Raw genomic sequence first — 12389 nt, 5'->3', positions numbered from 1 at the left:
TATTTTTATATGTGATAAATAGAAAAAATGCTATTTACTCCGTGGTACTGAGAGGATTAGATAAGTTAATACATGTAAAGCATGTAGAAGAGTGCCTAGAACAGAGAAATTATCCAATTATTAGTATTTTATTGTAGTAGAGGTTCAATTACTATTTGTTGACTGAACGAAATAGTTCAGAGTACAGGAATATAAGTTTCTAAAAACAGAAATTCCCTACTTATATGGAATTTACATTCTAGTTGAGAGTGTGAGGGAGACAATAAACAAACACATATATGATATAATATTGCACAGTGATAAGAACTGTGAAGAAAAAAGGGCAGAATTCTTTACTGAAAGGAATGATGAAGTGAAATTTGAACAAAGTGGAAGAGCTATCCTTAAGGATATCTGGGGGAAGAGCAAAGGTAAGGAAAACAGCAAAAATATCCATGTGGTTGATAGAAGACCACTGTAAAGACTTTAGATTTTAATCTGAGTGTGATGAGAAGATACTGGAAGAAATCTGAGTACAAAATGGTTAAGGAAGAGGGAAGGAACAGAAAGTTAGAGTTGAGGTTTGAGATTCCTATTGGAAATCAAATGGAGATATTGAGGAAGTATTTGAAAATTCAAGAGTGATGCTCAGAAAAGAGATCAGGGCTGGAGATATAACTATACTCATCAACACATATTTTATCTTTAAAGCCATGGAATCATATGAAATCACATAGGAATGATCTTTCACATTTCCACATTTAGATGAGGAAATTGAGGCTCAGACAAGTTAACTGAATTGCTCAACATCTCACAGCTAATAATTTGTGGAAGCAGCCTTCCAATTTAGTCCTGACTTTCAGCCCAAGAGCTTTCCACTAAGTCACACTGTCTTCCAAAGAAAAGACAAATACTGGCAGCCCAAAGCGTCATTTCTCAATTACTTTTCTACTCATTCTAACTGGTCTGCCATTGACTACCACTCATATAGGGGAATACAAAATAGAAAAACATAGAAAAGAAAGGAGATATAAATATTTTTCTTGCTAAGTATATCATACTTGAGTCTTAGGTCTTACAGTGTTTTTCCCCTTATCCATTTTCCTGTCAAGAAGTGGTCATCATGGGAAAAAGTTATTGCTAGTTAGCAATAATAATTAATCAGATGGGAGTTATTCTTTTTGTTTGTTTTTTGGCAGCTGGTTGGTAAGAAGATCTAAACCCCTGACCTTGGTGTTACAAAGCTGCACTGTAACCAACTGAGCTAACCGGCCAGCCCTGGGAGTTGTTCTTAACAGGTCCTTTCATACCATCCCAGACCATTCCAACTTCACTCAGAGGGATGTGACTAGATAAAGGAGTATGTAATTATTTCCATTATTGGATTTTACCATCCAGTAATCTGTTATCAATGTTCCTAGTTTTAATCACTGGTAAGAAAAATACCATCTTTTATTTTTGGCAGCTTTCTTTAGCCACATCAGGTTAAATTTAAGCAAGATGAGGATAAGTAGCAGACATAGCATTCACTGAAAGAAAGAATAACAATGTTTACATAGTAGTGAATGAGAAAGCTCTGATGAGAGTACCATTCTATACTGTCCCTTAAAAAAAAAACAAGACAGAACAAAACAAAAAACCTTCTCCATTCTCTCTTTGGAGATAATGAACCCAAGCTATATATAAATCAGCTCCATAGAAAGTAAGAATGAGAGGCCAGCCACAAAAACAAACAAAAAAGAAATTAAGAATAAGAGACAGAGAATGGTAGAAACAGAATGAGAAATAAGAATTATGCAAAGTCTGGTTATGTTGGAATAAGGGGGAAAAAAGGCACGCACACTGCAACAGTTTTCTTTTAGAAAGTAATAAACAAGACCTAATGTGTTAATATTTTAATTTTATATAAGCAGAAGAAAATAAAGTAGACTACAAAAAGTGTCATAAATGGGTCTGGAATGATATGGACAGAAAAACAACATAGATGGGACTAAACTAAACTTTATCACAAATAAATGAGCACATACTTGCTCTTTTACCTTCCTGCTCCCATATTCATACCACACACATTCTCACACAATATCAGATTAAAACATCCTACCTTTCTTGGCTCCAAATTTTTATATGAAAATAGATGAGTATGTGGTGTATATCGTGTATTTCTTAAGATTAGACATGAAATGGCTAAACAATTATTTAAATGAGGATTCCAAGTATGAAGTGACCCTTCTTATTCATAATGCTACATACAGAGAGCACAGATTCTAGCAGACTGGAGTTGCAAAGAACACACAGATTGGGAGGGGAGGTACCTGGCAAAGGGGTGACAGGAAATTACAGCATCACATCAGTATACCATTAATTTAAAATGTAGGCAGTCATTATTTTTTATGGTACTTAAGAAGGAAGCAAATCTTCAGTAGAAATCAAATGATAAAAGGCTGTTTTTTGAGTTAAGTAGTAAGCAAAGACTAAGACTTTTCTTCACATAATAGGAAAAGAACCTTAAGAACCTATAAGAAAGGAAACAAAAGGAGAAGATTCCATATTGAGTTGAAGAACAGCCAAAATAACTAAGTTATCATCAGATACTTGGTAAGGAGGACCTGAAAGATGATGACAGATCTTCACTGAAGAGTATTTGTAGTTATCATCTGTTTATGAATAAGCCAAATTAACATTTAGTAAAATGTATATATGAAATCTTCAAGTACCTCCTAAAAAGGAATTTAAATCCTGATGAGAAGAGATGACACAGAGAAGGAAAAAAATCAGACGCAGTTTGGGTACAATGAGAGAGGAGCTGGAGTTTTAACAAAACACAAGAAAAGGAGATTTGGATGTGAGCATGAACAATATAAAGAGATGAAACTAAGACTCCCTACATACAAGAGCTTCTCTTACAAAGGGGGAATTGAAAGTCTCTGCTCATCAAGACAGGAAGGCCACAAAGTAGCTTATCTCCTTCCCAAGACTCTGTCCAGGAGAATAAAAAAAAAAAAAAGAAAAAAAAGAAAAGAAAAGAAAAGAGTTTCGTGAAGTGTGGAATCAAAGTATATGGCCTCTGTGGAACAGCATTCACCAAGTGGAGAAGTTAATATAAAATAATAACTCTTAGAATGGTGATATCTTTTGGGTATCTGACAAAAGTACAAAAAAAGTACAAAAGCCACTCTTGAGGATTCTTACACAATGCACTGAAAAAAAAAAAATCTCTTGCAGATAAGCTTACAAGCAAAAGTTAAAAGATGAAATAATTGGTCATAACAAAATTAGCAGAATGCAACAGATCAAAAGATCAGCATTCTAAGAATTTGAGATAACAGAAAAAGATCTGAAATTGACTATAAATAAAGAATTTTTATATGATCAAGGAGATAAAAGGAAAAAGAAACACTGTGTTGAAAAACTAGGACACCATGAAGGAAGAAGGGGTAGAATGGAAAGGATCAAAATATAACTTCTGGAAATGAAAAGTAGTCATTAAAAAAATTCAACAGGCTGACTGGTTAGCTCAGTTGGATAGCACTCGGTGTTATAACACCAAGGTCAAGGGTTTGGATCCTCGTACTGGTCAGCTGTTTAAAAAAAAAAAAAAAATTCAACAGATGGATTAAGTAGCAGATTAGGCACAGTACCAGAGAACTGGGAAGCAGATCTACGAAAATTACCTAGAATACAGCACAGAGAGATAACTTATGAAACGAAGGTGAAGGCACTTAGTGCCAGTCAACAAACTGTTACTGGTTCATGGTACAGAAGGTGAGAATTAAGCGTTTAGAAATTTCAATAACAATTTAACATTGTGTGACATTCTCATACTTTACAAAAATAATGGTCCACAATTTATTGGAAATTAAAAACAAACTGGTTGTTTACCACAGAGAGTTTGAAAACCAGTGACACACGAAGACAGAAATAGGAAGTTCACTGCACAATCCATAGTGAGTTAGAGGAGAGAAGACATAATGGGGGAGGGGACATCAACATTTGAAGAGGTAAGAATTTCCCTGGAAATTCATGGAAGACGTGATGCTTCAGGGCTAAAATTATTTGATACTCAAGAAGACATGAAAAGTAACATGGATTAAAAGCATAAATTGAAGGGCCGACCCGTGGCGCACTCGGGAGAGTGCAGCGCTAGGAGTGCGGCAGTGCTCCCGCCGCGGGTTCGGATGCTATATAAGGATGGCCGGTACGCTCACTGGCTGAGCGCGGTGCGGCCGGTCACAAAAAGACAGAAAAAAAAAAAAAAAAAAAAAAGCATAAATTGATCCTGGACCTGTGACTTATGAATTGTGTGGCCTTGGATAAATTATTTAATATCTTGGTTTCCTGATCTTTAGCAGAGATTGTAGCACTACTAAAAACAGGATTACTGGGGGAATTAGAAAATACATTTAAAATGTGTAGCACAGTGTCAGGTACACGACAGGCACTCAATAATATAAGCTGTTCTTTTTCTTCATCTTAACAGATTCTCAAAGTGACCAATGATTAGTGGCATAGTCTAAAGAAAATTTACTCTTGAAGCCCATCCTGATAAAAACCACATTATCTTCTTGGTACTGTAGTAGAAACAGATTAGTTTGTACTTTAAAAGTAATTTCTCAATATTTAGATGAAAGTGAGTGTCTTTAGATTTGAACAGAGCGAGCACAGTATTAAAATTACCTCTACAAGTGTCTTTCCAAAAGTTTTCCTTTCCAGGGCGTATTTGGTAGCTTCATCCAAAGCTCTCTGTGCTAATCCAACAGCACCGGCTGCTACCTAGTATTTTAACATTTTAAAAAGCAAAAGTTCATGTTGTTTTTAAAATATACAATATATGGCTATCTGTGTGAGACTGTTAAGGATTACACAATAAACAGATGACCTACAGCTTAAGTCTACAAGAGGATGGGGGGAGACAAGCACTGAAGTTTGTATTATTTATTAAAGGTAACAGCAGGCATTTGTAAGGCATAGGATCATAGATTAAAGTAATACCTTTAATTTAACAAGGGAAAACTTTTGGGGGAAAATATTCTTAATGAGTAAAGGAACAGGAAACGAATACATGTCAACAGGAATGATCAAATTAAGTGTGGATTGCCTCTCTGTAAATCTAGCAGCAATATAGTAATTTTGCATTTGCTAAAATAATTTCCATAATGGGCAGCAAGAAAGTTGAAGAATTCTAAAAAATGAAGAAAAGTAACAATATCTCTCCTCCACCCTTAACAAGCAGGTATTTAGAAAGAAAGACACAGTAAGAACACAATGTTAAAATAAAACTGCTTATGTAATGTAATAAATAAAAGATCTTATAAAGCTTATCAACTAATATTACTTACTGGAGGTCTGGTTAGATCAAAAGCTCCCATTGCAATTTTGAAACCAGCTCCCTCACCAATTAAAACATTTTCTTTGGGCACTCTCACATCTTCAAAAACAATTCCTCTTGTATCTGAACATCGCTGGCCCATGTTTAATTCCTAACAAGAAAATCAATATATTTTAAGAAACATTTTTTGAGCTAGCATCAATTTTTGCCTTAACCAGTGTTTTATGACTTTCTGCAATTATCTAAAACAGGTCAACAAAGTATTGCTGCAATCCATATTGTGTACACAAAGTTTTATTGGAATACAGTAACACTCATTTGTTTACACGTCATCTATGGCTACTTTCTTGCTACAATGGCAGAACTGAGTAGTGACAGATCATATGGCCCAAAAAGCCTGAAATATTTGCAATCTGGATCTTTACAAAAAAAGTTTGCCAACCCTTACAACGTTTCATAAACTTTGAAACTAACAGTAATCTAAAGGTCTACAAGGACATACTACATACAAAGACAAATCTCATTATGTTTGAAAGGTATCTTTTTTACTTTGAGTGTCAGGAAAAACAGCAAACATAATCTGATTTGGGACCTTTAATCTTAGCTTAATTAACAGAGCTAGCAAAGTAATCTACTGAGTAAAAACTGATTTTATTTTCTTCCAACTTTCTTAAAATTCTTTAAATCTTTCTTAAAATTAGGTAAGATTTACATATAGAAAATCTTTCACCCTTTTTATGTACACATTTTTAATAGTTTTAACAAATGTATATATGTGTAACCACCACTACAATTAAGATACAGAATACTTCAGCACTCCAAAAAAGTTACCTGTTTCCCCTTTGTAGTCAATTCCCTTATTCTACCCTTACCTGCTGGCAACCATTGATTTTACTTATACTTTTTCCTTTTGTAGAATGTCATGTAAGTGTAATAATAAGGTCTGCCATCTGCGTATGACTTTTCACTTACAATGGTTTTTGAGATTCATCCTTCTTGCTATCTCATCAATAATTCATTTGTTTTACTGCTGTGTGGTATTCCTCTTTATGAATGTACCATATATCTATTATCCATTAAATATCTGCCCCACCCCCAATTTTTGGCAATCGTTAATAAAGCTGCCATAAACATTTGTGCATAGGTCTTTGTTTTCATTACTCTTCAGTAATTACCCAGGAGTATTGGGTATGTGGTAGGAGTATGTTTAACTTTATAAGAAACTGCTCAACTAGCTATATTTCTTCAACTTTTTGTTTTGAAAATGTTCAAATCAACAGAAGAGTTGTAAGAGTAGTATGATGAATACTTATATACCCTCTATCTGGATTTACTAACTGTTGACATTGACACATTTGCTTTATTTCTCTAATTTTATATTTATATAACTATTAGCATTATGCTGAATCATTTGAGAAGAAGTTGCAGACATCATGACTCCTTTCCTTCAGGAAAAAAAATTTAAATCTCATTTTTAATGAGTAGGATGAGAAACAGGGGAAATGGAAATATAGAACTGTGAATTATTTCTTTAATTTGCTGTTTTTAATATTAATAATTTGCTTCCAGATTTGAAGAAATGGTGACAATAATATGTAGTCTGACCCAGAAAGAAACCGACATCACTTTGTCTTTACAAGTTAATAAATTCTAGTACCTTAGTTCACCACTCAGATGTAAGAAGACAACATTGTTTACAAAAATACCGTTTACTCTAACCAGTTTCCCAGACTCACATCAAACCACACAACATTTAAAACCAAAATGCTTCCTGGACTTATCTCAAACCATATAATTTCTAAAACAAAAAACATTTTTAAAACATCAAATTCATAAATTTTTAAATGCCCATTTGTTTCAAAAAAGATTTAAGGAGGCTCAAATATACACCATATAATTATCTGTCTCCTCACTAGAGAATAAATTCCCCAAGGGCAAGGATTTTTGTCTGTTTTGATTCATACAGAATCCCCAACACCTAGAATAGTGCCCAGTATATAGTGTGTACTCAATAGTAAATATTTATTCAATTACAGAATTTTCTTAAGTGAGAAAATTGGGCGAAAAGAAAATAAGCCTAGAAATAGCAAGATAAAATCAGAAATGGGGTTACTACAGAAAAAAGTATAAGCTATTAGGTCCTTTACATTTTATAAAGATGAGCCATACATTTGGCCCTGAGTTTGCTAGCAACCATCCCAAAGAAGGAAACACGATCCATTACACAAATAAAAACCATTTTCTTGAGAGAAGCACAACTATTCTGAATACTTATATTTTGTTATACTATAACAATATTTAGTTTTATTTGTAAAGTGCAGTCCACCTTTAATATTAACTCTTAAAAGAGAATAGCACAATATAATGTCAGAAACTGCACATTCCTAAGGGACCTTAGTACTGATCTCAAGTCCACCTCTAAGTTTGTGACCTTGAGTAAATCATTTCACTTGAACCTCAGTTTCAATATTCAGGGAATAGACTGAAGTAAATAACATGTAGGGTATCTCCCACCTTTAAAATTCTGTGACCTAAAAGAGAAGTTACCCATTTTATATTCTCTAGCAACAAATTTCCATTTTAAAGAGGCTTAGATACAACAGAGATTCTGATGGCTTTTAATAAAACAGGATTTTACAAATACACATAACTGGTTTAGAAATTTGCTTAACTTAATCAACTGAAATTAGTTTTTCCAATTTAGGGTATGCATTCTATTCTAATATCTGACCAGATAATCTATACCTTTCCCCATCTGGGAGGAAGAAAATATATTCACGTAACCTTCAGTAACTCTTAATTAACTTCCACAGTTTCTCCTTTGCCTTATATATAGACATCATTTGGTCATTAATAGGTTTTCTTTTTCAAAAATCCACTTTGCAATAAAGAGTTTTACAGTTGTAAAAGTAAGTCTGCTTTTCCTATTCTCAGTCATAATCTAAAATCACGCTTTGTTAGCTCTCACTAGGATTACTTTAATGATTTCATTTCTTTCCTCCTTTGATTTGTGAAGTTTTAAACTCTTTTCTCTTTATACTACTTTAAATGCTAAATTATCTCCACACATTCTGATTACAACCCTTTTCAATATGTTAAATTAACTTTTTCTTATTTAAATAAAATTGTCTTGCCTTTCCACATTCAAGGTTCTTTGCCATTCTTACGCTTTTTTCAGGCATAGCTTTTTTCTCTTAGTGTTGTATGACCTTGGGTAATCCATTTATGTCAAATTGTTTTGATCCATAAAATGGGCATAATGCCACTTAACCAATCAAAAGGTTTCTGTGAGGAACTAATGGGAAAAAGGGTAGAAAAGTGCTTTGAAATATCTACAACTCTATGACTGAGCAGGCAATATAAATGATAGTTTGATTTCTAGTTCCTTATCTCTCACAGGTGTTATTATTACTCTCCACAGGTTGCTACCATAAATAGCCACTCTTTCAAAATGACTTGAAATGACTATTATTGACAAGATTTTCAGCTTCATGTAGACTATTGTTTGATTTCCTCAAAACACAGCTTTATTTTTATTCCAACTGAAAACAAACAAAATGTCTTCATTAAAGAAAACAAATAATATTTTGAAATTTATAGTTAAAATAATATTTGAGGCCTTAATCACCAATAAATATACACTTTACCTTTCTTCCAATCTGCACTCCTGGAGTATCTGCTTCCACAATAAATCCAGTAAAGGCTTTACTAGCAGGAGCCTTAGGATCTGGATCAGAACGCGCCAATAAAAAATACCTAATATACACACATGGTGATGGTAACAATGATATCAGCAAATAATAACACACGGTGATAGCTAATCTTCCCAACAATTCCAATTATTATTAATTCCATTTTACAGATGAGGAAATGAAGAATTAGACAGGTTTAAAAATTTGCCAAAAGCACATACCTAGTATGTGGCAGAGCTAGTATTTCAACCCAGGTCTATGTCTTAATGTAGTTAATACGGTATTAAGTTTTTTTGGTAGTATGAATTGTTAAGTAAAAATTCCTTGTATAAAGACAATGTAATATTAAAAGAAAGTATGTGCATGTTGGAACTGACACTTTTTCTTCCTCAAAACGAATTTTATTCTTTAAGAGACATGCTGTCTAGAAAAGGAGGGCAAACAGGGATGCCTATGAAAAGGAATAATAAGAGACAGAAACCCCTATATCCTGACTACTCTCCCCTTTATGCAGCAAAATCAGTCTTTGGTTATGACTGAATTATTATAAATATTTGCATATTTGTTGCTTTTCCCTCCAGAAAGATTTTTTTCTCAGAAGTATTTTGAAATCAAACATGAGGAAAAAATGAAAAACACCCAAATATCGATCTAACACGTGTTCCATATATCTTGGCACAGGAGAATTTAAAATACAAAAAGCAAAAAAGGTATTATTCCTTCTTAAAAAACAAATTTATTTCCTATGCTGAAAACTAATAAATTTTCATTCACTCTATAGTTTTGTTTAGTAATAATAATAGTAACATATAGTAAAAACTGTTTTCTAGTTTCATATATTATCTAATTTGTCTTACTATATGAAGAGTTGTAATCAGTTCTTAAAATTACGAAAACATCTAATTGCATTGTTAGGTTTCTTTCAGCTTGTTAAATTTTAATAGTTTCTTCACTTTTTTATTACTTGTTAATACTACAATGAATTGCTTAAGGATAATGATATAGCACTCTGTAATATTAGACACATTTAGGATACTCATAATGGATTGATAGATATGTTTAAAATAAACAACTTCCTGGTAGGCTCATTCCCAGGAATGATGCTTTACTTGCTAGAAAACTGAACTGCACAGCACACAAATATATTGCATCAGAATATGTGCAGATATGGAGAGATGGGCCATTCAGTACATTATTCCAATCACCAAAAAGTCCTTCTAGGAAGTCTCTGTTTATGTACTTGTAGTGATGCATAAATACATTATTTTTCATGGCAACTTAACACATATTGGACAGCACTGTTATTGAAAAACTTGTCCATATGTTGAGCTAACATTTTTCTAACTTTTACCTATTAATTCTAAACCTGTTTCCTGAAGGAAACATACAAGCCTGCTCTTCTTTTTGTGCAATATTATTTCAAAAAATTTCAAGATTCTTCCAAAATAGCCAAACCTAATTCCTTTACTTTTCACAACATGTTTTGTATGCTCCTTCTAATACAGGATGCTTACCTGCTTCTGGATTTATTCCATTTTTTCAATGCATGTCTTAAAATGTGTTGCCCAGACTGTCACCATTTATTCCTCTTGTTTGATGCTATACTTCTATTACTTCAGCTTGAAATTACATTAGCTTTTTAAAGGCTGATACATCATATTGTTGATTTTCACTGAACTTAAAGTTACATTTAAGCTTTCCTCTTCTTTTTCAACAAATAATCAAGTGTTTTTCTTTAGTATTTTAAATTTATACAAATGACTTTTTGATATTTTGTTGAACTTTCATATTATTATTTTTGGACCTCTATATTCGGACCTTTTAGATTTTATTAAAGTCAGATTCTGTCTTCCCTAAAGGATAACCTGAGTTTTACGACTGCCTCTGCTTATTTCTGAGAATCAGAGAAATGTGCTATACCAATGGCTTTCTTTTTTCCTCAGAGTTTCAGGGGTTCCAAGAAGATGCTGCCAAGGAGATGGAGAGTGGAGACAATGAGCCAAGTGGATGGAGTACTAGCCTTCCTAGTCATTTTCAACCAGAACAAGTATTTTGATTTTATTTTACAAATTAAACTTCTGAGAGTTATTTTGAAGAAAAAGTTTAGGGTCTTAAAAATAGTTATTGAAAATCACTAACTATTTATAATCTCTTACGGATCTTCCAGTTCCATGAATATAACTTATCTTAATTGTGGTGGTTTAAAAATACAATGAAGAAGAGAGGAAAGATTCTGAATATAACGTAATTAGGAAGAAATAGACAGAGATGTTTTAAACAACATACCAATTAGCTTTTCCTCCATTAGTTATCCACATCTTCTGACCATTAATAATATACTCATCTCCTTTCTTTTCTGCTCTGGTCTTTATACCAGCTACATCAGAGCCTGCTCCAGGTTCCGTTACACAGTAGGCCTTGAATATAAGAAAAGAGGAAAAAAATTAAATGTTAACTATTATTTTTAATGTTTGGAAATAGAATTATATGTTATTTTTTAAGCCAGTATTTTAAATATTTTAAAATACCTAAAATTAAAATGTTCTTAGAAAATCAAATAAAATTCTCAAATGTAAAAACATTTAATATATAAATTAAAATTAGGTGTAGGATACCACCAAACCATATCAAAAATTAAAATATTAGATATCGTCAAACAAGTTCATTACATTCAATTTCACATGTACTCATTAATTCGAACTTACTGATTATCTACTATGTACCAGGCTATAAACTAGATGGGGAAACCAGAGATGAAAGACATCCTGTCCTAGAGATTTTCATGATGCAAAAGTGGAGGTAACTATATTGTAATTATATGTCTAAGTGTGAACATCATACACAAAGGGCTTGAGAAACTAGCTTCCCAGAAGAGATGATGCCTAAATAAAAAGGAAAAGGGATTCTCTAGGAGGAACGAAAGGAGGAGAAATGTATAGTCCAGGCAGAGGTAACAGCATATGCAATGATGTTGGAGTGAGCAGGACTGAAGCCATGTTGCGACCTAAAACCGCATGAGCTGTAGGCATATTTTAAAAGGACGGTTTTCTTCTTGGAGTGCATTTCTCTGAATTCTCTCTTTTCTCCTGGTTATTTGATATTTTGAATCTTGGTTATGAGGCAAGATGACATTATTCACATGAATGTAAGGTGGTTTTCCAGCCAGCCTGAAGCTTCAGACTTGCACATCCTATCCAGACCCTGAAATAATAGCAAGGATGGGAGCAGAAACCAGACAGAGCCTTGCTGAGAATTTGCGCCTGGCCTCTTGCACATCCCCCTCCCGCTTTTCATTTCCCATGTTCCATTCCCTCAGCTCCCTCTTTGAAAACCATGAAGACTGAGGTGTATGCTCTGCTGAGGAGATTATACTTCTATGTATTCAACAAAAG

The 12389-nt window shown here is 33.3% G+C and overlaps 1 protein-coding gene across 1 annotated transcript in view; it reads right to left on the bottom strand.

Moving 5' to 3' along the window:
• Positions 1 to 12389, bottom strand: part of ACADM (acyl-CoA dehydrogenase medium chain) — a 34261-nt gene that overhangs the window by 5174 nt on the left and 16698 nt on the right. The window contains exons 7-10 of the mRNA XM_063104620.1: positions 11284 to 11414; positions 8953 to 9061; positions 5316 to 5456; positions 4654 to 4749 (exon numbers count right to left, since the gene is read on the bottom strand). Of these exons, the coding sequence (XP_062960690.1) occupies positions 4654 to 4749; positions 5316 to 5456; positions 8953 to 9061; positions 11284 to 11414 (477 nt within the window). The remainder of the gene's footprint in view (positions 1 to 4653; positions 4750 to 5315; positions 5457 to 8952; positions 9062 to 11283; positions 11415 to 12389) is intronic.

The sequence above is a fragment of the Cynocephalus volans genome, chromosome 8 (genome assembly GCF_027409185.1).
Source record: "Cynocephalus volans isolate mCynVol1 chromosome 8, mCynVol1.pri, whole genome shotgun sequence".
NCBI classification, from domain to species: Eukaryota; Metazoa; Chordata; class Mammalia; order Dermoptera; family Cynocephalidae; genus Cynocephalus; species Cynocephalus volans.
Note: the sequence above shows the minus strand (reverse complement) of the source record. Positions and strands in the feature narration are given on the sequence as shown.